The 25,290-nt window shown below is 34.0% G+C and overlaps 1 protein-coding gene across 19 annotated transcripts in view; it reads left to right on the plus strand.

Moving 5' to 3' along the window:
- BAZ2B (bromodomain adjacent to zinc finger domain 2B) overlaps positions 1–25,290 on the plus strand; it is a 434,688-nt gene that overhangs the window by 291,026 nt on the left and 118,372 nt on the right. For 16 of the 19 annotated variants that reach the window (XM_049616088.1, XM_049616087.1, XM_049616095.1 and 13 more), the window contains 2 exons: positions 1,244–1,387; positions 22,022–22,210. In XM_049616088.1, coding sequence (XP_049472045.1) covers positions 1,246–1,387; positions 22,022–22,210 — 331 coding nt within the window. In that variant the 5' untranslated portion in view covers positions 1,244–1,245. The remainder of the gene's footprint in view (positions 1–1,243; positions 1,388–22,021; positions 22,211–25,290) is intronic. The other 3 variants (XM_049616099.1, XM_049616100.1, XM_049616101.1) reach the window with 1 other exon arrangement.

Below are 25,290 nucleotides of genomic sequence, written 5' to 3' on the forward strand. Positions count from 1 at the left end.
TTGTATATATTGCAAATATTTGTATGTATTGCATAATATTTGTATGTATTGCAAAAGGATCATCATGATAAGCATACTTAACATTCATCACCACACAGTTACAAATTTCTTTTGTGATGAGAACTTTTAAGATCTACTTTCTTGGCAACTTTCAAACAAAACAGTGTTACTAACAACAGTCACCATGGTGTACATTATATCCTATGACTTACTTATTTTAACTGAAAGTTTGTACTTTTTGATCCCCCTCCGCCCATTTCTACTCTAAATTTTTAATATCAGCATTAACTGTTACAGTAAGACCAATGTAAGATTACACCTGAAATAGCTAAGCAAATAAGTATAAATACATATAAATGGCTCAGTTATTATAAATGGGTCATATTAAGGCCATTTTAATTGTAGTTCATACTTGACATGATTAAAAACTGTAAAATGGATTTATCTTTTTGGTGAGGGAGGAGTGCTTGCTCTGTTGGGGATTACCAAGTCAGATTCTTGGATGTTTAAGACTTACAAGACTTGGGTTTGGAAGACAGGGTTACCACGCATTCAAATGTGGTGTTATTTTGGGGGCACCTTGGTGGCTCAGTTGGTTGAGCATCCGACTCTTGGTTTTATCTCAGGTCATGATCCCAGGGTTTCCGGATCAAGTCCCACATCAGGCTCCATGCTGAGTATGGAGCCTGCTTGGGATTCTCTCTCTCTCTCTCTCTCTCTCTCTCTCTCTCTCTCTCTGCCCTTCTCACCCACTCGTGCATGCTCTTCCTCTCCCTCTAAAGTAAAATTTAAAAACACACACAGAAAAAATAAATCTGGTGTTATTTTCTTGATTCGTTAAGATAATATGGGTGTTATGTTGTAAGTGAATAGACGATGAGGTGATTTAGGAAGAATAAGAAGTTAATATGTTAATTTTTCTAAGATTGTGGCAACACATTTGTATGAAGATATATGCAAACCACTGTTAATGGTTTTTTTTTGCTATAAGGAAACTCTGCAAGTCTATTAAAAGAGGATTTGGTATACTAAACATTAAACTTATTTCATAAATTGGTGTTTTAAATTATACTTATTTTGTTTTTATGTATTCCATATTTTATCTTTCTGAAGAACATGTATTTTGAAACACTTTCATATTTTAAAAAATATGCCTAAATGTTTGAATTATTTAAATATGTTTAGTTCTTTGAATAATGCCACCATCAGATACTGAGAATTAATGTTTTTCTCCCTCTCATAGATATGGAGTCTGGAGAACGGTTACCATCCTCAACAGCCTCCTCTACTACACCTTCATCTTCAGTACCTTCTGTGGCTTCATCAGTTTCAAAAGGCGGCCTTTCCACGGGAGCTGCTTCCCTGAGCTCTACAATCAACCCATGTGGTGAATACCCTTTATTGACTCAGTTTTAGAATACCTTCCATTTATTAATTTGCATTCATAGTGTTTTACTGAACTCTGAGTAAAATGTTTTCATCATCTCTCTTGACCTGTTGAACAATAACTAGGTTTCTGCTTTTCCTGGATTTTGCCAGCACACTGAGGTGTCATGCTGGATCTTTCATGCTTTACATGCTTATGAGAAACTCTCTTCATCTTGTCTTAATTTGACCATTTCAATTAATAAATGAGTACATGCAAAATATTTTTAAACAATAAACCCATGAAGAAGTGAAAGAAATACAAAGGAGTCCTTGGTGGTAAGATTAGGTACCAATGCCATGGACCTTTTGTTCTAAATTTGCTTCTGCTATTTGAAATATCTTTCACCAAACTCCCAACTACACCAGTTCATGATGTGTACTAAAGGAGATCATCTACTCGATGGAAAATATTCTAAAAATTAACAGCATGACAAGTTTCTCTTAAACATGAACAAAGTTCAGACTGCTAAAAAGACAATAATAAAAATTCAATTTCAGAAGTGAAAATATCATAAATTTTGATTAATTTTATAGAAGGTGTTTTTAATTACTGCCCGAAATCATTCTTTGCCCAAACGCAGATTTGGTAGAATACCTCCTTTTTTTTTTAAAAGAAAAAAAGGAAAATGCTAAAGCGTTAACTCATTCCTTTATCACTAGGAAGGTTTTAAAGTTAAATATTTTTTTATCATATAGATTATTTCATATGTTTATAAGCCAAAGAACTAAATGATATCTTTTTCAAAATTAGATTTATAATTTTGGATAAATATGGAATGTTTGCTAACAAAATACCTTAGTAAATTGTCAAATATATACTTATTCAATTATTTTGATTTCTTTTAATCAATGGAATGATAAGAAGGATGTCATTTTGTCATTGATTTATCAGAACAATTTTCTAGAATTTTCTTAGGGATTACAAAATAAGTAAGATAAAATAGACTTTTATTTAAAAATATAAATGAGGGGCGCCTGGGTGGCTCAGTTGGTTGAGCGACCGACTTCGGCTTGGGTCATGATCTCGCAGTTTGTGAGTTCGAGCCCCACATCGGGCTCTGTGCTAACAGCTCGGAGCCTGGAGCCTACTTCGGATTGTGTGTTTACCCCTCTCTCTACCCCTCCCCTGCTCACGCTCTGTGTGTCTCTATCTCTCGATAATAAATAAACGTTAAATTTTTTTTAATAAAAAAAAAATAAAAATAATAAATGAAATCCCTATCCTGCATCCTGTACATTCTTGGTTGAGTCAGTTCACAACTTCATGCACACTTCCCTTATATGTAAAATGATGAATGCGTTTGACAATATGCTGTGTTCAAAAATAGTGATGCTGTGATTGGCATTTTATCTTAGTTTGTCTAAATGATGTACACAGTTGTACTTTTGTAATTACTCTTTCCTGCACTTTATAATTCTTCTTATTTCCTTTGTTGTCGGCTCATTTCAGTGTATCTTCCAATCTGCTTGTCTTACTTTGTATTAGTCTTTATATAGTGTTTCTAGAGATTTTTTTTTTTTTTTTAATGTTGAAGGTTTCAATTCTTGAGTACAGAGCTATGAGTTTTCTGGACACTTTGCTGTTACCAATTTCTTATTTAGATTTCTGAATTAGTGACACTTAAATTGCTTATAACTTTGGACACTTACAACATGTTGGGCACTATTTTTTGTTAGTGGTGGTTGAGAGTTGCAAAAGGGGTGGGATATGCTGAGTTGCAGAGTAACATCAGAAATTCCCTTATCTAGGAAAGAATTCACTTTTTACATTTATTTGCCAACTTGAAAGTGTCATAGACTTTTTATGTTGAGTTGCTTATGTTGAATGAAGGCATATTTTATTTCTATATTTATTCAGAAACATATTCGTTATTAACACATTATACTTTCCGTATATACAGCATGAATTTTTTTCATTTTCTATGTCAGAAATTTTGTCTAGAAAAAAAAATCATTTTTATCATTTATTTACCAACTTGAAAGTTGTAGAATTTTTATGGTGAGTTGCTTATATTGAATGAAAGCATATTTTACTTCTATGTTTATTCAGACATATATTAGTTATTAACATATCATACTTTCAGAATGTGTAGCATGAGTTTTTTCAGTTTCTAAGAAAATGCTTTTTTGTTTTTAGCTTTCACAGTGTTGTGGTTTATGTTTAAAGTAAAGCCTTATATTAACTTACAACCGATGGGTTGCATAAGAGAATGCTCAGTTGTCCTGCATAGCTCTATTTATCATATTTTCCTGTCTTCCCTTATTTGATTCATTGTTTTTGGCCCATTCATTCTGATAATTCTCTTCATTTATAACAAGATCATAGAATGTTAATGAATCTAGACTCTTTGTCTTAAACAACTTGAATCTCCTCAATTTATTTGATGTATAGCGACAACAAAACCATTTTCATCTTTAAAATGTCAAAGCCTCACCAGTTCTTTAATGGATCCTTTGAGGACATTCTGTTGATTTAAACAGTTATTTTAATTGGCCTTTCTCCATCATCTTCATTAATGGTATGTCTGTAGGAATTCCTCTGAGTTACAAAGGATGTAATTCAAACCTGCTTTCAAACTTTGAATGATCAACTAATTTTTTTGAGTGAATACCTTGTTGGGGGTTGGGACTAAACCCACCTCCAAGTTAGCCTGTCCCTATTGTGCATGCTGGCAGAAGACATGAGACTCCTGGGTCAGACATTTTATTTCTTTCGCAGCAAATAGCATGAGTATCGTGTTGGCCTTGGCTCCCCATGCCTCCCAAGTCCTAAAGAGGCAACACAATGGCCCAGTTGAATCTTATAAATCTTATAAGTGTGTTTTTGTTGCAGCTGAGGAATACCAAACTTGGGGAATCCAATGCTTTCATATTAAATGAAAGCAAACCTGCTCTGTCTTGAAGAAGATGCTGCTTCATCCTTCAGGGTTGCTCCCTGCAAATGCAATCCTGAGAAATGGTCTGCTTAAAGAGTGGTCAAGGCTTTGCATTCTTGGCATACCCAGCAATAATATGCAGAAACCTGGGAGGATTGCCTCTCACAACACACCTTCAATTTTATTACAATAACTATGATAGAAAACAACATCGCAATAATGATTGATTAATCTAAGGGTATCTGCATATGGGTTTTTGTTGGTCATATCAGAAGAGTAATATTTCTTTTTCCTTTAAGTTATAATTTTTAAAAAAAGAACTTACCTATTTCTAAAAAATAATTTGAGACAGCTTTCAATAAATGTATTGGCACAATAAGCAAACACAAAATACCTAAAATATCAAAGAATAGGCTCTAAAAGGTAAAAAGGTGTTAGCCAAACAAAGCCACTGATATTGGACCAAAAAACTTACCAAACTAGTCGCTAAGAATAAAAGGAATACATAATGTGTTACATGACTCATACACCACTGTTAGTAAGTATATCAGTTCTTCAGAAGAAAAATAAACCTTTTTTTCTAGTCCTGAGTGGTATGTGGAATATGTCACCAGAACTTTTGTATAAAAAAAACAAATAGTACCTACATACCAATTTCACAGATACTCAGATTATTCCACATATTGACTCTGAGTAAAAGCTAAGAGAATAGTTCCACAATTAAACTTTATCAAATTTGTTTGAGATTTGTGGTCATTGACCTAACACAGAGATAAAACTTTGAGAAATTTCAGTAATAGTTGCTGAATTTCAACCCATTTTTAAGGGTAAAAGCTTTAAACAAAAGCTTGTAAAAACGCTGAATACACAAAACAAATAAATGATTTAAAAATTCTCTGGCTTAAGCCAGAGTATTACTTTTCCTTTAGAAATTAAAGACTGGTTTATACATGTGTCTTACTTGCAGGCCACCTCCCTCTACAGAAGTGTACCAAATCATAATATATCGAGGAAATTGCAAGTCGACCAATAAATACCTGAACTTAGGGTATATGTCAGTTATGACAGTGCTTAACTGTGAGTAGGAAAACATGGCAATTAAACATGCAAGCCCATAGAAAGGCAGTCCTGGAGTGGGTAATGCCATCATAGACTTGGGCTTCTAATTTTATATTCTGTCTTTTAGCGTATGGGGCTTTCATGCTCACATGTATATCCCATGGCTGTAAGAGAGCTGATTTCTGTACAGCATAATTTTCTAGGAAGGAAGAAGATGGGGTGAGGGTGCAGCAAAAGTTGCATACTAGCTTGCTTTGACCCCTGTTAAAGAGCTTTCCCAGAAACCCCATCCAGAGATTTCCACTTGTATCTCTTTCCTCTGAATCATAACCTCAGCTTCTGGAAGGTCAGGAAAACAAGTTTTTAGCTGAGGATACTGCTTTGCTGAAGAAAATAGAGGTTACTAGTAAGGGATAGGCAATATCTACCATGGTGAAATGGAAGCAAGAGGGACAGGAAGTCAAGCTGGGGAATAGGCTACTGTCAGATCATTTAGAACTTCATGTGCGATGCTTAGGAATTTAGGCAGAGTCATGATTAAAAGCAAAGATTTTGCAATCAAAATAACTTGAAATTGAATCTTGGCTTGTTCACTTATTAACTGTGTGAATTTGGGTAATTAACTTATCTTTTTATTTTTTTTAAGGAGAGAGAACATATGTGAGGGAGGAGAGAGGCAGAGAGAGGGAGAATGAGAATATCAAGCAGGCTCCATGCTCAGCAGGGAGCCTGATGTGGGGCTTGATCCCATGATCCTGGAATCATAACCCAAGTTGAAAGTAAGAGTTAGACATTCATCTGACTGAGCCACCCAGGGGCCCCATTTTACTCCTTTCAAGCTTTAGTTGCCTCATCTATAGAATAGATATAACATCACCCATTTTGCAGCCTTATAGGGATAAATGAGATAATGCCTGACATACAGTGGGTGCCTAGTAAATTATAACCATTATTTTTATTCATACTTCATCCAAGTAGAAGGGTTTTATCATCACATGGCTTTGAAAATGAAAGCTTTAGCAACATTTGAACATCAGTTTGCAGTGGGAATGAGACTAGAGGCAAAGAAGACCTTTAGGAGTTAGTTATATTTATCTGGGTGAGAAATTATATGGGCTCAAATTAAGGAGTTAGAGAAGAAGGGACATATGGGACATAATGACTATTCAAATTTGGCAAGGCAATGTTTAGAGAGAGAGAGAAGCCCGGACATGACTCGAGTAACTGGGTCAGGAGTGAGGTAATGAGAAATGTGGAGGAGGAATAAGTTTTAAAAGAGAAAAGGCTCAGTTATCTTTTTGTTTGCATGTTGCACTTAATAGAATATACATCCATATTCCTGTTGGTGGACATTTGAGTTGTTTCCAACTTTTGCTAATTACAATGCTAGGACCAATAAACAAGGATCCCAGTGTATAGAAGCATACATTTCTGAAAATGTCTTCCAACTTTACCAGTAGTACTAATTTCTTTTTCCACCAACTGTGTATTAGAATCCTGAGGCTTGTCATCCATGCTAACACTTCCCATTGTCAGCCTTTTTGATTTTTGTCAGTGATGAATATGAAATGTCTCACTGAGGTACCTTTTTATGTTTTTAGCCTTTTGGATCTTCTTTCTTGAAGTGATTATTTAGGACTTTGGTACATTTTTCCATCAGATTGTGTATCTTTTTCCTATAGATTTAGGAGTATTTTATATTTTGGATGCTGGTCCTTTTGTTAGTTATATTTGTGGGACCTATCTTTACCCAGTCTGTGGTGTGTCTTTTTTTATTCCAAATTGTCTTTTGATTAATAGAACTTCCAATTTTAATGTAGTCAGATTTCTCAATATTTTTTATTTATGGTTATCCTAGTTTAAGAACTCCTCTTTAACCTTCAAGGTTATACATACATTTTTAAGGATTTCATTTTCCTTTCCTTCAGTATTACTTTGAAGAGTCCTTGGTAATCAGATAGCAGACCAGTTGTGATAGACTGAATTGGCTTTTTGGTTTTGAAATGGTCACCGGTTGGGGTTGTTGGTTGATATTTCAGCCAGTTCAGCTCATGATAACACTAAAGCTGTTTTCAGCAGAAAGAGACTTAATATAGGGAATTGGGTACTTATGAAATTATTGAGGAGCTGGTTCCCTCGTCGTCATGCATGCTTTCAGGGCGTTACTACTGAATTGGTCTGCTTAAGGGTCAATCAGGACACCACTGTTCCAGCTAATGTCTCCATGGATCATACCACCTCAGCTGCAATCCAGTGTTTGGGAACCACTGACATAACTGCCTCCAAGGTTGTTCTGTGTTGCCTCCTAGGTGTACACCCACCTCAGGCATGCACATTATGTGCTGCTAATGTGCCAGATTAACTCAGGTTTTAATTCTTTTCAAACATATCTGATTGGCAGAATCTAAACTATATCCATCCTGGCTGCAAGAGACACTGGTAAATGTAGTTTTAAGCTGCCCAGCTTCTGTATCACAGGAAGGTACACTGAAAGGAGGTTAGAACTAATGTTAAATGAGCCAATTGTCTATGCACGTCAGCTCATCTGGTGATAGGCCCTCTGCCATATCTCTCAACCTGTGAAGTGTAATAAACTCCTGATGTATATATAGATGAACTTAATACCAATTTCAGCAGTTTTTTTCTTCAGAACATCTAATAGCTCATGTGTACTTATTACAAATTTCTTTTGATATATTATTCCATACAACAATGTAAATTAAACAAAATAGAAAAAATGCTTCACTCAAAAGATATGGCTCTTAAGCATCACAGACAATAGCAAATACCTATTGCTTTTTAAAAAGATGTTTAAAAGACTTTTAAGGACTTCATTCCTTCTATACAATATCATTAATTTTTCTGTATTTACTGGATCATGTCCCTCAATATAAAAGTATGCTGTTAGTATCTCCCATCCTAAAAAAAAAAAAAAAAACACATACCAAAAACCTTCCTTTCATCTCAACTATTCTTCTGGTCATTGCCCTATTTTCTGCCTTGCTTCACAGGCAAATTCCTCAAAAGTCAAAGTTGCATATGCTTTCTCCTTTTTCTCATCTCTTATGTACACATCAACCCATACCTGTTACTTTTCTATTCTCATCTCAGCCTCTTGGCAGAGTTTACATAGTTGACCTCTTCCTCCTTCTTGAAAACCTGTTTTTTGGGAAAAGTTTGTATCGAATTGGTATTATTTCTTCCTTAAATTTTTGGTAGAATCCACCAGTGCAAGTCATCTGGGCTTGGAAAATTTGTTGTTGTTTTAATTGTTGTTGGAAGATATTAAGCCATGAGTTCAACTTTTTACATATTGATAGAGAATATATTCAGCTTATCGTTTTTCGTTAGTGAGCCTTGGTTGTTGATGTCTTTCAAGGAATTTGTCCATTTCATCTAAATCATTGACTTTATGAGCACAAAGTTGTTCCAAATAGTAACTTATCCTTTGAATGTCCTCTTTCATTATCGATATTAATAATTTGTGCCTTTTTTTTCTTTGTGACTAGAGGTTTATCAATTTTATTAATATTTTTGACAAACTAGCTTTTGGTTTCATTGGTTTTTCTCACTTTTGTGTTTTATTTATTTCTGTCCTTTATTATTTCCTGATTTTTTTTATTTTGTGTGTGTAATTTCTTTCTTTCTTTCTTTCTTTCTTTTTGGTAACTTCTTAAAAGGAAAGCTTCGGTCATTTATTCAAGACCTTTTTCTTTTTCTTATGTATGCATTTAATGTTATAAACTTCTTGGTTAACTACTTGTAACTGTATCCCACATATTTTGATGTTTTCAATATCATTCTAGTGAAAATATTTTGTTGCCTTTTGTATTTTTCTTTCACCAATGGGTTATTTGGAAGTCAGTAATTTGACATCTCAAGTTTTTTTAATTTTATTTTTTATTTTTTAAAATTTACACCCAAATTAGTTAGCATATAGTGCAATAATGATTTCAGGAGTAGATTCCTTAGCGCCCCTTACCCATTTAGCCCATTCCCCCTTCCAAAACCCCTCCTGTAACCCTGTTTGTTCTCCATATTTATGAGTCTCTTCTGTTTTGTCCCCCTCCCTGTTTTTATATTATTTTTGCTTCCCTTCCCTTATGTTCATCTATTTTGTCTCTTAAAGTCCTCATATGAGTGAAGTCATATGATTTTTGTCTTTCTCTGACTAATTTCACTTAGCATAATCCCCTCCAGTTCCATCCACGTAGTTGCAAATGGCAAGATTTCATTCTTTTTGATTGCCGAGTCATACTCCATTGTATATATATATACCACATCTTTATCCATTCATGCATCGATGGATATTTGAGCTCTTTCCATGCTTTGGCTATTGTTGATAGTGCTGCTGTAAACATGGGGGTGCATGTGTCCCTTTGAAACAGCACACCTGTATCCCGTGGATAAATGCCTAGTAGTGCGATTGCTGGGTTGTAGGGTAGTTCTACTTTTAGTTTTTTAAGGAACCTCCATACTGTTTTCCAGAGTGGCTGCACCAGCTTGCATTCCCACCAACAATGCAAAAGAGATCCTCTTTTCTCCGCATCCTCGCCAACATCTGTTGTTGCCTGAGTTGTTAATGTTAGCCATTCTGACAGGTGTGAGGTGGTATCTCATTGTGGTTTTGATTTGTATTTCCCTGATGATGAGTGATGCTGAGCATTTTTTCATGTGTCGGTTGGCCATCTGGATGTCTTCTTTGGAGAAGTGTCTATTCGTTTCTTTTGCCCATTTCTTCACTGGTTTATTTGTTTTGTGGGTGTTGAGTTTGAGAAGTTCTTTATAGATTTTGGATACTAACCCTTTATCTGACAGGTTGTTTGCAAATATCTTCTCCCATTTTGTCGGTTGCCTTTTAGTTTTGCTGATTGTTTCCTACGCTGTGCAGAAGCTTTTTATTTTGATGAGGTCCCAGTAGTTCATTTTTGCTTTTGTTTCCCTTGCCTCTGGAGACGTGTTGAGTAAGAAGTTGCTACAGCCAAGATCAAAGAGGGTTTTGCCTTCTTTCTCCTCGAGGATTTTGATGGCTTCCTGTCTCACATTAAGGTCTTTCATCCATTTTGAGTTTATTTTTGTGTATGGTATAAGAAAGTGGTCCAGGTTCATTCTTCTGCATGTCGCTGTCCAGTTTTCCCAGCACCACTTGCTGAAGAGACTGTCTTTATTCCATTGGATATTCTTTCCTGCTTTGTCAAAGTATAGTTGGCTATATGTTTGTGGGTCCGTTTCTGCAGTCTCTATTCTGTTCCATTTATCTGAGTGTCTGTGCTTGTGCCAGTACCATACTGTCTTGATGATTACAACTTTGTAGTATAGCTTGAAGTCTGGGATTGTGATGTCTCCACTTTAGTTTTCTTTTTCAAGATTGCTTTGTCTATTCGGGGTCTTTTCTGGTTCCATACAAATTTAGGATTATTTGTTCTAGCTCTGTGAAGAATGCTGGTGTTGTTTTGATAGGGATTGCATTCAATATGTAGATTGCTTTGAGTAGTATTGACATTTTAACAATATTTGTTCTTCCCATCCAGGAGCATGGAATCTTTTTCCATTTTTTTGTGTCTTCTTCAATTTCTTTCATAAGCCTTCTACAGTTTTCAGTGTGTAGATTTTTCACCTCTTTGGTTAGATTTATTCCTAGGTATTTTATGGTTTTTTGTGCAACTGTAAATGGGATCGATTCCTTGATTTCTCTTTCTGTCACTTCATATTTGGTGTATAGGAATGCAACTGATTTCTGTGCGTTGATTTTATATCCTGCAACTTTGCTGAATTCATGAATCAATTCTAGCAGTTTTTTGGTGGAATCTTTTGGGTTTTCCAACATCTCAATTCTTTATCGATGTCCATTTTAATGTCATTGTGGTCAAAAACATACTGATGATGATCTATCCTCTGTTTTTTGACTTTCCACTGTTTTTTTTTTTTTTTTTTTTTTTTTGTAGACTAACCCCCTGCTGGTTTCTTCTGTGCCTGTGAAAACTGTTGGGTCAACCAAGTACTTAGGCAGAGATGAGACTCTTTCTCTCTGTGGTTTCCTTGCTTCTAAGATTACCCTCTACTTTCCAGCTGCTGTGCTAGCTTTGGACTCTGTACTCTGACACTTCAGGCTTTCTGCTGTCTAAGCTTATCATGGTGAGGGATTGTACTCAATAAAGAAATACATCAAACTCAGCTGATCTGCTATGTGTAGCTCTGTCTTTCAGGAGTAGATTTCTCTGCATTCTCTGCTAGCTATTTCACAGTGCCCTGGAATCCTTCCCTATTCATGTACAGTGTACTTGTAGCTAGGCATTTGGATAATTTAAGCTCTGAATTTGGGCCTCATTCTTTCTGTGGTTTGCTCATTGCCAGAATTTCCCCTTTAAATTTCCTGATGTTTTCTCAGCCCTGGATTCTGACCTCTGGCACCTTTAGTTGATAAGCCTGATGTGTTTTCTTCCGCTCTTTTCTGTAGTTATACCTGTGAGGTTTAGGCAGCATATCGGACCAGAAAGCCACAAAGTCATGCTTCTTACCGCCTTCTCATTACGATTTTTCTAGATTAAACTCTCCCTTGGCTTTTCTTAGCTTTTGGTTGCTTTTCAGTACCTTTAATTTTGTTGTTGTTGTTTTAAATCCGATTTTTATAATTATTTTCTATGGATGGTTCATGTGACCTCTTCACTACTACTACAGTATTGCCTGAAGTTGCCCCCCCAAAACAAATCACTTTAAAAAAATTCGCCTAAGACTCCAGGGGTGGTGTGTTACCCAGTCTAGCCAATCCAAATATATTTCTCAGGCAGTAGTGATTGGCTAAGGAATAAGGGCCACATGATGTAAGTCAGAGTAATCAAAGACAAAGGGATTCCATTCTGGGATTGTTATTCGTGAGAAAGGATACCCTTTTGTCCCACAAACCTAGGAGGAAGGGCCCATTTGAGGAAGTAGAACCAAACGAAGAAAGAGAAATTAGGTGATGGTAAACTTTCAATCTTCCTTATTTAAAGTGAATATTTTCCAAAGCTTTTACATTGTGTGAGTTAATACATACACTTTTTTACTTTAGCCTTTTTTGAGCTGGGTGTTTGGTACCTTTTGACCTAACACCTAACACCCTATACCCTCCATGATCAAATCTCTGACTACATCAAATTGATCCGGTACTGTTCTCACTCTGGTCTCATTATCTTTCAGCCTCCTAAGCCTTTCACTTCTTCAGATATAAAACATTCTTTCCCAAATCAGGATCTCAAACATGCTTCCCCTGTGTCTGGAAGATCTTCATGTGGCTGATTCTTTCTTATGGTTTGTCTCAGGTTAAATGTCCTAAGACACTAATTGGAGAATTCTCCTCTGTTCATAGTGTCTATGTAATTGTTCCACTATTATATATTTTTGCCCCTAATAATTTCCTCCATCATACTCTTCACAATCTAATTATACAGTTGGTGTTATTTTACTTACTTGTCCTTTTTCTGTGTTTAAAGGACAGGAACTATATCTGCTTTTTTTTAATCCACATTTATCCATTCAGGGATTGGCACAAAATATATGCTCAAGAAACAATTTTTGAAGAAAGGAAGGAGATGAACTTGCAGGACTTGGACATGAAAATTAGATGATGAATCAACTTTAATTAATACATTTTCTAGATGATGCTATATTTTGTTCGGTAATACCAAATGGCTATGCAGATTTTAGCTGGGGATGGGCATTATAAGCCACATGGTAAAGAATCTTAAAGTATCAGCTGACCTTGCTGAAAACAGAAGGAATAAATAAAACCCTGCAAGTTCAAAGTTGTTATTTTATTCGAACTTCTTATTTAGAAGATACCCAGGGCTTAAGTTTACATCACTAGTGAATCATCAAGGGAATGAGATAGACCTATTTTTGTGGGTTTAGGGATACAGCCAAAGTTTTATCCCAGTTTCTTTGAATATTTACATTATAGTATAAACTACCATTATTTTCCTTTTTAGATGATTTGTATATGTTGTAGATATCTACAAATTTCATAAATAAAGGCCCTCAAACTTTCAAGTATCTAAACTTCCTCCAACTTAGTGTGTTTATTTAATGATGGATTTGATCACAAAGCACCCAATATTTTTGAAATATTATTTTACCTAACTTTTATGAGTAGAACTTTGTAGTTTTAACTTAGAATTTTAACAGTAAATTACTAAAGTAAGGTAATATCTTAAAATCAATTAAGTACTCATAAAAATAAGCCCAGTGCTATAGATTAAATTTTGTCTCTTCCCAGAAAACATACTGGAGTCCTAACTCCCAGTATCTCAGAATGTGACCTATTTGGAGATAGAGTCCTTACAGAAGATCAAGTTAAAATGAGGTTTTTAGAGTGGGTTTTAAACCAGTATGACTGGTATCCTTATGAATGAGGGAAATTTGGACACAGAGACATGCACAGAGAAGCCCATGTAAAGACCTACAAAGAACACCTAGGTTACCAAAAGCTAAGAGAGAACCAAGGAACAGATCCTTCCTTAGAGCCACTTTGATTTCTGACTGCCAACCTCTGAAACTGTGTGATGATAAATTGTAATCAGAGGCACTCAGTTTGTGGTACTTTGTTATGGCAACCCCAGCAAATTAATACACTTAGTATGTTTTTCAAAGCTGATTTAATAATTTTTGCTCATTGTAAGTATTTTTTATTTATTAAAACATAGGTAAAATAAGATTTTGGAATTCGATTATTTTTAGTTTTCTATTTCATTACTAAAATAAGTACAGTTGGATTTGAAGATAAAAGTATATATAAAATATTGTATATTTTTAGCATTTTAATCCATGAACTCTAAATCCTTTCGTCGGATCTAACAAAAATGCTTATTACGAAAGAGGAACTGCTCCTATCTTTTAACAACAGTCATTTGCTAAACTGAATCAAAAGCTGTTTACCATGTTCAGTGTTAGAGAGTGGCAGCTTTTGTTCCCAAGGTTACCTAGGCTGTTAATGACTTGTTTTCTAATTTTATAACACCACAACTATTTGAAAGGAAAAATAGTAATTTTACATAAAATCCAGGCAGATCACAACTTAAATCGAGTGATGGAATTAGTCTCTCTGGTACACATAGCAACATCTTGGGCCCCAGATATGTTGCACCAAGAAGGGCACATTGGTTACCCTACCCAATGATGCATAATCTCTTCAAATTGAGAGAAAGCATTAAAGAAACCACATTGAGAGATGTTCTACAAAATACTGAACCAGTACTCTTGAATGTATCAAGGTCCTGAAAGACAAGTCTGAGGAACTGTCACAAATCAGGGAAAATTAAGGAGGTACAGCAACTAAACCTTAAAAGATCTGAATAAATTTTTAATTTTAATTAATTAATCAAGGTTAATTTCCTGGTTTTGAAAATTATTTTTTGTCACGTAAGATGTTAACATAGGGGAGGTTGAGACTGCTGTTTTTGCAACTCTTGTGAGTCCTAAAATAATCTCAAAATAAATACTTAAAAATAAAGACTTTATTTCCATGCCATGCATCATTTTAAATGTTAAAATATAAGGGTTAACTGGCTAAAAACGTTTTGAGACTGCAGGAATGAAATGAAGTTTATTTGGGGAAATGTTTTATCACCATTAACTATAGAATTCTGTTCTCTAATCAGAGATCAAGTTTATATAGTTTACACACTTTGAGTTCTAGAATATTTGAAGATTAATATATTTAAGGATTTTAACATGTGAGCCAATCATTTGAGCATTTCTTGAATTTACAGTGATTTTGATGATGTTCAAGTTGTTTTTACACTTAGTCATTACTAGTGTTAATATACGCACATAACCTTTATTTCAATGTGCTGCCAGTTTTGATGATTATGCAGAAGTAAGCCTACCTGTATAGCAAAGGCTGATTTCGCAATGCTGTAAAATTATGCTTATAATTTTAAGTAAGTGGAGACAAGAGTTTGAAGACATGTTGCAACAAGTTTGGGAAGCAATGAAAGATTAAAGACATTTTTATTTCTAGTGCACAAAAGGCAACATGTGGAGTTCTCTCACAGTAAGCAGTCTCCTTGATTTTTAAAAAGATTAAATGCTTTAGCATACTTTTTGTAATTATTTTTAAACTATTTTTTTAATATTTATTTTGGAGAGAGAGAGAGAGACAGACAAACAGACCAAGTGTGAGCGGGGGAAGGGCAGAGAGAGGGAGACACAGAATCTGAAGCAGGTTCCAGACTCTGAGCTGTCAGCACAGAGCCCCACGTGGGACTCGAACTCATGAACCATGAGATCATAACCTGAGCCAAAGTCGAATGCTCAACCAACTGAACCGCCATGCAGGTACCCCTAATTATTTTGCTTCAATTGGCTATCTGGACTTTTCTAGTAGATAGGAGATTTTATTCAGTGGTAGTTTAGGTTCAAGGCATTAGTACAGTGTTTATACTATTTTGTTCTCATGGGGGGAAAACCCTTATTGTGTTCTGGCATGAAATTCACCAACATTAATAAAGACACTTGCAGTTACCATGCCTTGTTAGTTACCATGGCTTGTTAGCAAGACACTGGCATTTTGTGTAACTTCTTTAAATTACTTTAGATTGGCTAGCAGAATTTAAAAAGCTCTGCTAAAAAATATTGAGCTTATTATAATGGAAGTCAGAACTTAGGTATTACAGATGTATATTAATTTTTATTCAAGATGTGCGCATTATTATCTACCACTTAAAATAGAAACTAAAAGTTGCATTCATAATATTGAAACTATGTTTGAATATTAGTATCTGTTAAAAAGAATAATTGTAGTCTTCTAAAAGTATGTTCATCTTATGACATGATTTATCAGATTGCAAATGTTTTCTCAGAGCAAAATTTAAGAATTTTAATCATAACAAGTGTTTATTTTGGAGGATCTTCTGATATCAGGTATATTAATGTAGAAAAAAATTACTTCTCCAAAAATGGAACATTCTAATATCCAAATAACTTTATTTTGTAGTCATGAGGTTAACAGAACCTGTTTGACTCATGTTGTATTTTGCTTCATGTAAGAAAATTATTGTGTTATTTTTATTAATACAGAATATGCTTTGTTTTAAATGTAGTTATGACATTCATTGAGCCACCACCAGTCCCTGATAAAAAGTCACTTTATGAACAGAAGCTTGAAATTTCAATATAGCTAAAGGCTAAGGATATTGTTCTGGTGATGGAATCAAGGGTGTAATATAAACAGCACCCCCTGCTGTATAAGAAGATTACAGCCATAACATAGAGTCCTTAAATCAGCATATAATTTCCCAAAGAGCTTTGAGTAACTTTGTGAATGCTTTTTATAATTGGAGGATAGAAAAAGTGAGATATACAGTTGTTCCTTGAACAACACGGTTTGAACTGTGTGGGTCCCCTTATACACACGTTTTTCCCCCAATAAATACCGTTTAGTACTATAAATGTACTTCTCTTCATTATGATTTTAACATTTGTAATATTAAAAATTTTTTTAATATTTATTTATTTTTGAGAGAGACAGAGACAGAATGCGAGTGGGTTAGGGGCAGAGAGGGAGGGAGACACAGAATCCGAAGAAGGCTTCAGGCTCCAAGCTGTCAGCACAGAGCCGGATGCAGGGCTCAAACCCACAGGCCTTGAGGTCATGACCTGAGCTGAAGTCAGACACTCAACCGACTGAGCCACCCAGGTGCCCCTTAACATTTGTAATATTTTAATTGCAAGAATATTGTATAGAATATAGATAACATACAAAATATGTGTTAATTTTGACTATTATGTTGTCAGTAAGGCTTCCAGTTGACAATAGGCTATTAGTAGTTAAGTTTTGGAAGGAGTCAAAAGGTATAGGTGGATTTTCACCTGCAGGGGGTGGGAGGAGGGGTGGCACCCCTTAATTCTATGTTGTTCAAGGATCAACTGTATTTTCAGTCATTCAAATAATTCCTGGTTGTTCTAGCCTTTTAAAAGAAGAAGGAAACAAAGAAAACGACCATTTTAGCTGTCTGTATGCAGGTATTAGGAAGCATTGCCCTTGCAACTGATAACAGTTTGTTTTATGCAATGTTTTAAAGACAGTAAAAATGATTAAGAGATGGCTTTTTTCTTTATAACTTTACATTCTAGAAATGTAGTATGGTAAAAGATTGCAAATAATCATGAAAGTTCAAAAAAAACCCCAAAACATGTCTGGGAAATTCAGGAATACTTCTTGGGCAATATGTTTTTGAAATAGTTAAGATAGATAAGATTATAAAAGGCAAAAGAAGTAAAAAAAAAAAAAAAAAAACCATTACGTAGGTGGGGGATGTGAAGTAAAAGAACGTGACCAAAAATATAACATGGGAAACATTTGTTACTTAAGTACCAATTATGTTTCACACATGCCAGGTATTGGGGATGCTGAGATAAATCAGATTCAGTTTTTGTTCTCAAGGAGCTAAAATCTTAGTTTACCAATTATTTGCATAGAAGTGATAGTTAAAACAGTGAAAACACATGAATAACTGAGAAAGAAAGAATACAGGGGAAAAAAAGATAGCTGGACAAAATCTTTAAGAATGCTTAACAATTAGAAAAGAGAATCCAATAAAGCAAACCAGAAATATTATTAAAAGATACAGTTAAGAAGATGATCAAGACCGTTCCGTGACCTGGAGCTTAAGGGTGAACATGGATTGTGTGTGTGTGTGTGTGTGTGTGTGTGTGTGTGTGTGTGTGTGTGTTTGTTTTAAGTCCCCCTCACTCCCCTGAATGTGGGTTTTAATAAGGAAGAGGCACTCAGAAAGGCCAGATTTATACAGAGAGGTTAAAAATGAGACATGTCAAGATTAGACATCATCATCATCCTGATGATTAGGAAAACTTTAGTAACTTTATAGACAAAATGGAAGAGAGGCTTGAGGTTTGGCACAAATAGTAAAGATCCCAAGAAGTGGGGAGGGAACAGACATACAGGTAAGACTTTTATTTCAAGGTTAACTCAGGAGAGATGGCAATGAGATTGAGAAGGAAGAATAGATAGGGTCGGTATGGTAGGAGATTGGTGGAGTCATGCTAAGAAGTAAGGAAATGGAAATGTGGAAACTGTGGGTAGAGTGCAACTTAAGAGTTTAAGATGTTTTGAGGTGGTAGAGTTTTGAATGATCAAAACCAATATGAGACCTAAATGGAATCAAGGAGGAAGTGGTAATTAAAAAAAAAAAAAAGTCAGGGTTAAGTGTCCGACTTTGGCTCAGGTCATAATCTCACAGTTTGTGGGTTTGAGCCCCTCATTGGGCTCTATGCTGACCGATCAGAGTCTGGAGCCTGCTTTGGATTCTGTGTCTCCCTCTCTGTCTGCCCCTAATCCCTGTCTCTCTCTCAGAGAGCTCTGTCTCTCTCTCAAAAATAAATAAACATTCAAAAAAAAAAAAAAAAAAAGTCAGGACCAGGGGTTGGTGAAGTAAGGCAAAAGAAAGCTAGGAAGTATACTTCCTGTTCTGATTGAAGGTCTTTGAAATAAGTCCCATGGATGTACTTTTCATGAGTAGTGAATTAATTTGTTCAACAGATATTTACTGTATACTTTGTATGAAACACCATTTTTGGGTGTTTGGAATCTATTACTAGCTCCTATGTATGAAAGTACCAGTTTAAATAATACTGAAATATTAATTAACTTGTTTTAGACAATGTGGTGTAAAAAATAGTTCAATAGTATTTAAGTTATGTTCAACTATGAGTTTCTTGAGGTCAGGGATTATGTCTCATTCTTCCTTGTATGCCAAATACTAAACATAGCACCTGACACTTCATAGGTATGTTTATGAAATGCCTGAATTACAGAAACTTTTGAATAAAGAACAGAATAATTCTGGAAGATTTTTACATGGAATTAGTATCTGTGTATTTTAAAAGGTGGTACAAAAACAATACTGAAATTATATATAGTGTTAAGAGATTTTAATGAGAAAGCTATTTTTTATATCATTGACTTCTAGATTCTTGCTATAAAGGCAAAAATACAGTAAAAAATATGAAATGCATTATGAAATCGTTTCTCTTCTGTGTACAACTGTATCCATATATGGCAGAGGAAATCTCTAATGTGTATTTTTGATAACGCATGGCATCACTATAATCATTATAATGTGGTCCTAGTGTTTTTTACTAAATACAAAAGTGATAGGCCAATAGGGAATAAACCCTAAAGATTCCATTGTCACCTAGGTGTTTTCTATGCTTTAATTATCTTCACCAAGAGTTTTACAAGAAAGAGTAAAAAAATAGAATAAGTTAGCTTCTTTGTAATGTTGCTGGGCATAAATGTAACTCTGTGTACAGGACTATGCTTTCTTTTTTCCATTTGAATCTATGGTGAGTGAAGCTCATATTTTGTTGAAATTCTAGATTCACTTCCTTCTAGATATCCACTCTTTTTAGAGTTAAAAAAAAAGAACATTTTTGTTATCAAATTGTGTATGATTGGTTCTTGATTACTGCTGCAAGAGTGACAACTTCATTTAAGTATTGTTCATGTTTTCTGTTCACGAGACTCCAACATTTAGCTCATTTACTTCACAAAAATAAAATTGATCTTTTAACTATGCATCTAGGAACGTTTACTACTAATTCATTAGCTGTTATGAAAGTATTTCGAGCAGTTTCTGACCCTTTATAATTTCAATCTGTTCTGAATTTTTATAATATTTGTGTAGTTTTGAGTTTACCCCACAGATTTTTTTCATATTAAATCATTTTTACATAAATAGAGTTGACAAATATAATTTAAGAATTATTATTTTATAAAATATAAATGAAAAGTGATTCTAAAATCCTCAAACTGGAATGGTTAGTTTAACTTGCTTATCAAGAAAACTGATGTAGAAGGAAAGGTAACTGATCATAGTATGTTTATAAATGAAACATTTGATTAAGGGCATCTGATTGATGAAGTTGAAATGATTGGTAAGAACCAGGGATTTTACCTGTGAAAATAAATAAATACTAGTTCTTGATGTTACAGTTCATTTTTTAGAGAAACTAGCTGGGTTTTTGAGACTTTGCAAAAAAAAAAAATTTACACAATCTTTCTGGTGACCTGTTGCTACTCTTAGTGATTTTGAATGACCTTTTCTTATAGTATGCCCTATTTTTGTTTTGACTCAACTTTAGTGCTAATGTGGTCTAGAATTCTGATAACACAAAAGTACCAAATTCACAAAATTTCTGTTTAGGCTGTGATGAACAGAAACAGAGATTGGCTGACTTAGAAAGGATACCCAAGTCTGTCCTTCCCTTGTCCTCTCCCTTACAGTTTGTTTGTGGGCCTTCTTGCAAAGGCACTTTGAGGATCTTCCCATGAGATCCAGTTACTGCGTTGTTATAATGGGAAATTCACCCTCAATTGGAACTTTTTACCTGATAAGTTGATATAAGATATAGTTGATGCAATTTATTTAAATCTTACTACTTCAGTTAAAAAGTGTTGTGTTATTTCAGTAAATAATGCAGAGTTTATATTAATCTCTGAAGGTGGACTGTGACCTTTTTGATGACTTCCTCTTGGTTTTCAGGAATAAAAAAAGCAGAGGAGATATTTCCTTGATAACTAAATGACAACAAAAGTTTATTTATTTTTTTTAACTTACATAATTACATTTCTCAAATGTATTATGTTAAGCCTAAATTGCAGTACACAGTTAGGTATGGTATAAGCAGGAGATAATAAGGAAGACTTACCCTTATTTTGACACAGAGCATAATAGTACCTTTTACACAGTAAATTCTTAAAATAGCCTAGAGTGTGGGATTTGATATTCTGTTTTCATAGTATCAGGCCAAGGAAACTTAATTATTTCCTGGAAGTTAAAGGAAGGTTTCCAAGTATTAACAAATTTCCTGCTATGTCTCTTACAAAATATGAAAAATAAGTCATGGTTTTGATTGTGTAACATTTCAAACTGGAATCATGACACTCAGAACTGGATTCTCTTTAGAGTGGAAATTGAACAGTCACACATTTGAATTGAACATGATCTTTCCATCACAAAGTTCAAAAAGACTTTTGTATTGATAACCACCCTTAGATACATTTAGAAATATCCTAGTAGGTTTATTTATTAAATCTTTACGTTGTCTTTTACATTGCTTTATTAGGCCAAAATATAATCTGTTTTTGGTATGCACACTCCTCACCTCAGAGGTATTGGACAGAGACCATAGCTTCACTTCTAGTACATGGAACTGGGAATGCTTTGCCCAGAGTGTATGAGAATCTGAGTAATGGTTGGTGACAAATCCTGGACTGACTTCTTTGGTTTTCAACCTTATGTTAATAGAACGTTTTTATTTTCATTCTTATGAGTGTAAAATTTTGCTAAGAATGTAATGCATTAACAGAAAGTTCACTTCAGCAGGTCAAACTATATAATTAGTGAAAATTATGTACCTGAAACATTATTTTTCCAATCTCAAATTCAAAGTAAATAAGATTATACCACTCATTTTGATATTTAGAGTACTTCAGTATTTCTAGAAATATTCTATAGAGTGTGAAGAGCAAAAATACAAAAGAAAAAAGTGTAAAATAGAAATTTAATGGATAAGAAATTTTAATTATGAACGCTGAAATCAGATAAATCTCATCTGTTTTTATAGTACAACTTTAAGTGTGTTTTTTTCCCTCCCAGGACATTTATTCAGAGCAGCTGGGGATCAACCGTTTAACCTGTCCACAGTGTCGAGTGCCTTCCCAATGGTCAGCCACCCAGTCTTTGGTCTACATTCAGCCAGCTCAGGGCATTCAGAATTTGGTGGTTTGGGGACACTTGGTACACCCACAGCCTTAGCCGCACATCCCCAACTAGCATCTTTTCCAGGTAAACATCTGTTACAAACAGTGTTCAAGGAGAGGAGGAAAGCTTGAAAATGTTCAAGCGGTAATTTGTTTATTAAATTGAACAAAAAGAGTAGTCTAATGCCTGGTATATTAAAACTCTTGTACAAGAATTGGCTCTATCCTATTTACCATGTGCAAAAAACCCCACACGATTTGTGCTAGGTGGTAGTGCAATTATAGATATTCAAGTGTTTAGAGAAGGGGGCATCTGCCACAAAAGTGAATAATTAGGCCATGTTTTTCTCATGCCTTTTATTGAAATATAACATGCAGGGAGGTGTAAATATCTTAAGTGTAGAGCTTGATGAACTTTCCTTAGCTTTATTTGATTTTTAAAAATTATTTAACTCAGAGTGGAAAGTACATTCCAGTTCTTATAATCAATATATCTATACTTTTATTTTGAGTTCTCACTTCCTAAGGAAGATGAACTTGGCTCTTAAATTTCTATATTTTTCCATATTTGATAAGAACAACTATAGATTTGCACCACTTGCATAGCAGCAAGACCAGAATTATCCCAATTCTATAGATGAGAATTCAGGAGCTCCGTAGGACATCAGTTAAAGCTTAAATTGGACAAACATGCTATGATTTGTCTCATTATGTTATTTTGAAAGTCTAAACTTTAATGTGTTTCTGGTGATTGATTTTACTTTAATAAATTTTAGTAAGGGACGCATGGTTTAGTGTTACATAAAATAGCTTAAAAATTAGAGCATAATTCTAGAGACAAATAGACCTGAATTTAAATGTGACTGCTACCTTGAACAAGTAATATGACCACTCTGCCTCAGTTTTCTCATCTGAAAAATGAGGATAAATAATAGTACCTGCCTCTTAGTATTCTTGTAAAGATTAAGGATAAGCCATATCAGTACTGATTGCAAAGTTTAGCATATATAATTAGTACATAATTGTAGTTATCATTATTATTTCCTCTTGCCCACTTTAATGGGTAATAAATTGTCAAGTGCTCCTTTAAAAGGAAACAAGTATCTCATTTTAACTATATACAGAATGGAAAGATGGTTAGATGTATATTTCAAGTACTGTTTTTTGAGTCATATTATTCCTTTAATTCAGTTGTTTGGGAGAGAGGAGCTGAATGGGAGGGATAATGTGACTGCAAAGTTAAAATGAAGTCTTAAACTAAGTTTTAGCATTTGCTTTAAAAATACTGATAGGAATTTATTTTGGCCAGTTTCTAGCATGGTTGCTTGGCAAGATGATCAATTCAATAGATATTTGCTGAAATCTAGGATTTCTGAACAAAAATCAAAATAGATAGTAGTAATATAGTTACTAATTATCTTAAAATTTTTTTAATCATTTTATCGTAGTTATCAGACCCAGATTTATCTGGTATGTAATTTGAGGAAATTCTTAGATGGTAACTTAAATTATCATACCATACATAGCTTTTGAGTATTACTAAGCCACGATATAATTATTATATTATTAAAATCAGATACTATCTGCACTGATAGTTACCAGTGATAATGAATAGTTTATCACAGTGATAAATGATAGTTATCAGTTGTAAAGAGTTACTCATCTGGATTTAAATACTGTTGATAACTTCCACTGTACAGAAAAAAAGTTAATAACTTCTCTAGCCTACCTGGACTATTCACTCATTCATTTATTGTACAAAGTTCTTTGAGCATCTGTCATGTTCTGTGTGTTGAGGAATACACTCACATTGTATGTGTTGTTTACAGTTTTTAGGAGGTAGATAAACAATTACAAGCAGTCTTTGATGGTGAAAGTATTGTCTATATAAGCATACTGTTTTTGCCAAATGAACAGAGACTATGTCCAGACCCAGAGGACTCATTTTTCAAGTTGTAGATTTGGTATAATTTAAATTTAAATTCTCTATAATTGCCTTTATTTAAAAGAGTAATCATTTAAATGCCAAATTTTTGAAATCACCTTAAAAAATAAGACACACAAGGAAGAAATTACTAGAAATTTTAAATAAGGAATAATTTATTTCAGATGATTGAATCAATGATGCAAAATAATTTCATGGATATTAGTGTGATATTATTTCCTTTTTATATTGAAATAGCCTTTCACAGTCATCTCTTTTAAAATATTTATGATTTTTGATAATTATATTTTTGTATCATCATGAATTCTGTGAAGCATCTGGCTGTATCAAGTACAAAAGATTTTAAAAGTCTGCTATATTTTCTAGGTTCAATATCATCTAAAATATTAAACTCTTACAGTTGAATATGACTAATATTGCCAATATGCTGTTACCTCATTTAAATACATTTGAAAACTCATCATGTGCTGGGTTATGTACTCCCTATTTTGTATATTTTATCTTATCAACAAGCTAGTTTATGAGTGACTAAATTTGCTTTCTATTTTCTTAAATTTGGAAGATAAATAAGCTTGTCGCTTAACAAAAATTATATTATTTCTTATGAAATATTAGACATTTGCAAAGTTTAGTCAGAAGCTTTACCATCTTCATATTTTTATTTGATTTATTGTATTTACTTGTTTGTTTGTTTGTTTGTTTTACCTGTAGTGTCAGTTTAAATATACCATATTCATTTTCCAATTTTTTTTTCTATTCCCCATTGTGTACATATTTTATAGTAATGCTCTAAAGTACAGTGTTATGGTTATGTTTTTTTCTGAGGTTATATGTAAAGTATTTGAATCTTATACTTTGATTACCTTACTGATTTGTTGGTTATTTATAAAGTCTATACATTCAGCTGTAATGCTTTAATTATAGATTCTACATTAAATAATATAAATACCTTTAGGAAACCTCAGTCCCTTTTTATTATCTATCTGGTACCTAGGTTTCAAACCTATAAATAATAATAGATTGCAACTGTGCTGATACAAGCTCCAAATACACAGTTTTTCTCCCCACCTACATGCACTTCTTTCATCTAAACAGTGGATAAATGATTAATGCCTTTGTATAGTTATTCTTGGTTCAGTTTCCGTCATTCAGGCACTGCTAAATATGCATTGGTGTCATTTCACTAGCAGCGCCTTCCTGCAGTGCGGAAGAATAGTTTT

Source organism: Panthera uncia (assembly GCF_023721935.1).
Source record: "Panthera uncia isolate 11264 chromosome C1 unlocalized genomic scaffold, Puncia_PCG_1.0 HiC_scaffold_3, whole genome shotgun sequence".
In the NCBI taxonomy this organism is placed as follows: domain Eukaryota; kingdom Metazoa; phylum Chordata; class Mammalia; order Carnivora; family Felidae; genus Panthera; species Panthera uncia.